The following is a 259-nucleotide window of genomic DNA, read 5'->3' on the forward strand; positions in this document are numbered from 1 at the left end:
TTCCTTACCTTTCATTTGGTCTGGTGGTGGCTTGACTGATCTTGTGGCGTGAAATGATAATCCTTCAAAAAGAAGGCTTTTCCTAGCAGACTGAAGACTTTGATGAAGTTGAAAAGCAAACTTTTTCTCTGATTCTGTATCCTTTACTATATATTTCCAAGCGGGAAACAGTTGAGATTCCCTAGAATAAAATTTTTATAAGCATAACTGTATATTGATATACTACATATGAAACAGACATGTTCCAAGTTCGCACCCC

At 36.3% G+C, this 259-nt stretch overlaps 1 protein-coding gene across 1 annotated transcript in view; it reads right to left on the reverse strand.

Annotated features, from left to right (window-relative positions):
* LOC119587452 (mediator of DNA damage checkpoint protein 1-like) overlaps positions 1–259 on the reverse strand; it is a gene marked incomplete in the record, with an annotated part of 12,774 nt that overhangs the window by 1,319 nt on the left and 11,196 nt on the right. The window contains 1 exon segment of the mRNA XM_037936180.1: positions 9–162. Coding sequence (XP_037792108.1) covers positions 9–162 — 154 coding nt within the window.

The sequence above is a fragment of the Penaeus monodon genome, chromosome 22 (genome assembly GCF_015228065.2).
Source record: "Penaeus monodon isolate SGIC_2016 chromosome 22, NSTDA_Pmon_1, whole genome shotgun sequence".
Taxonomy (NCBI): Eukaryota; Metazoa; Arthropoda; class Malacostraca; order Decapoda; family Penaeidae; genus Penaeus; species Penaeus monodon.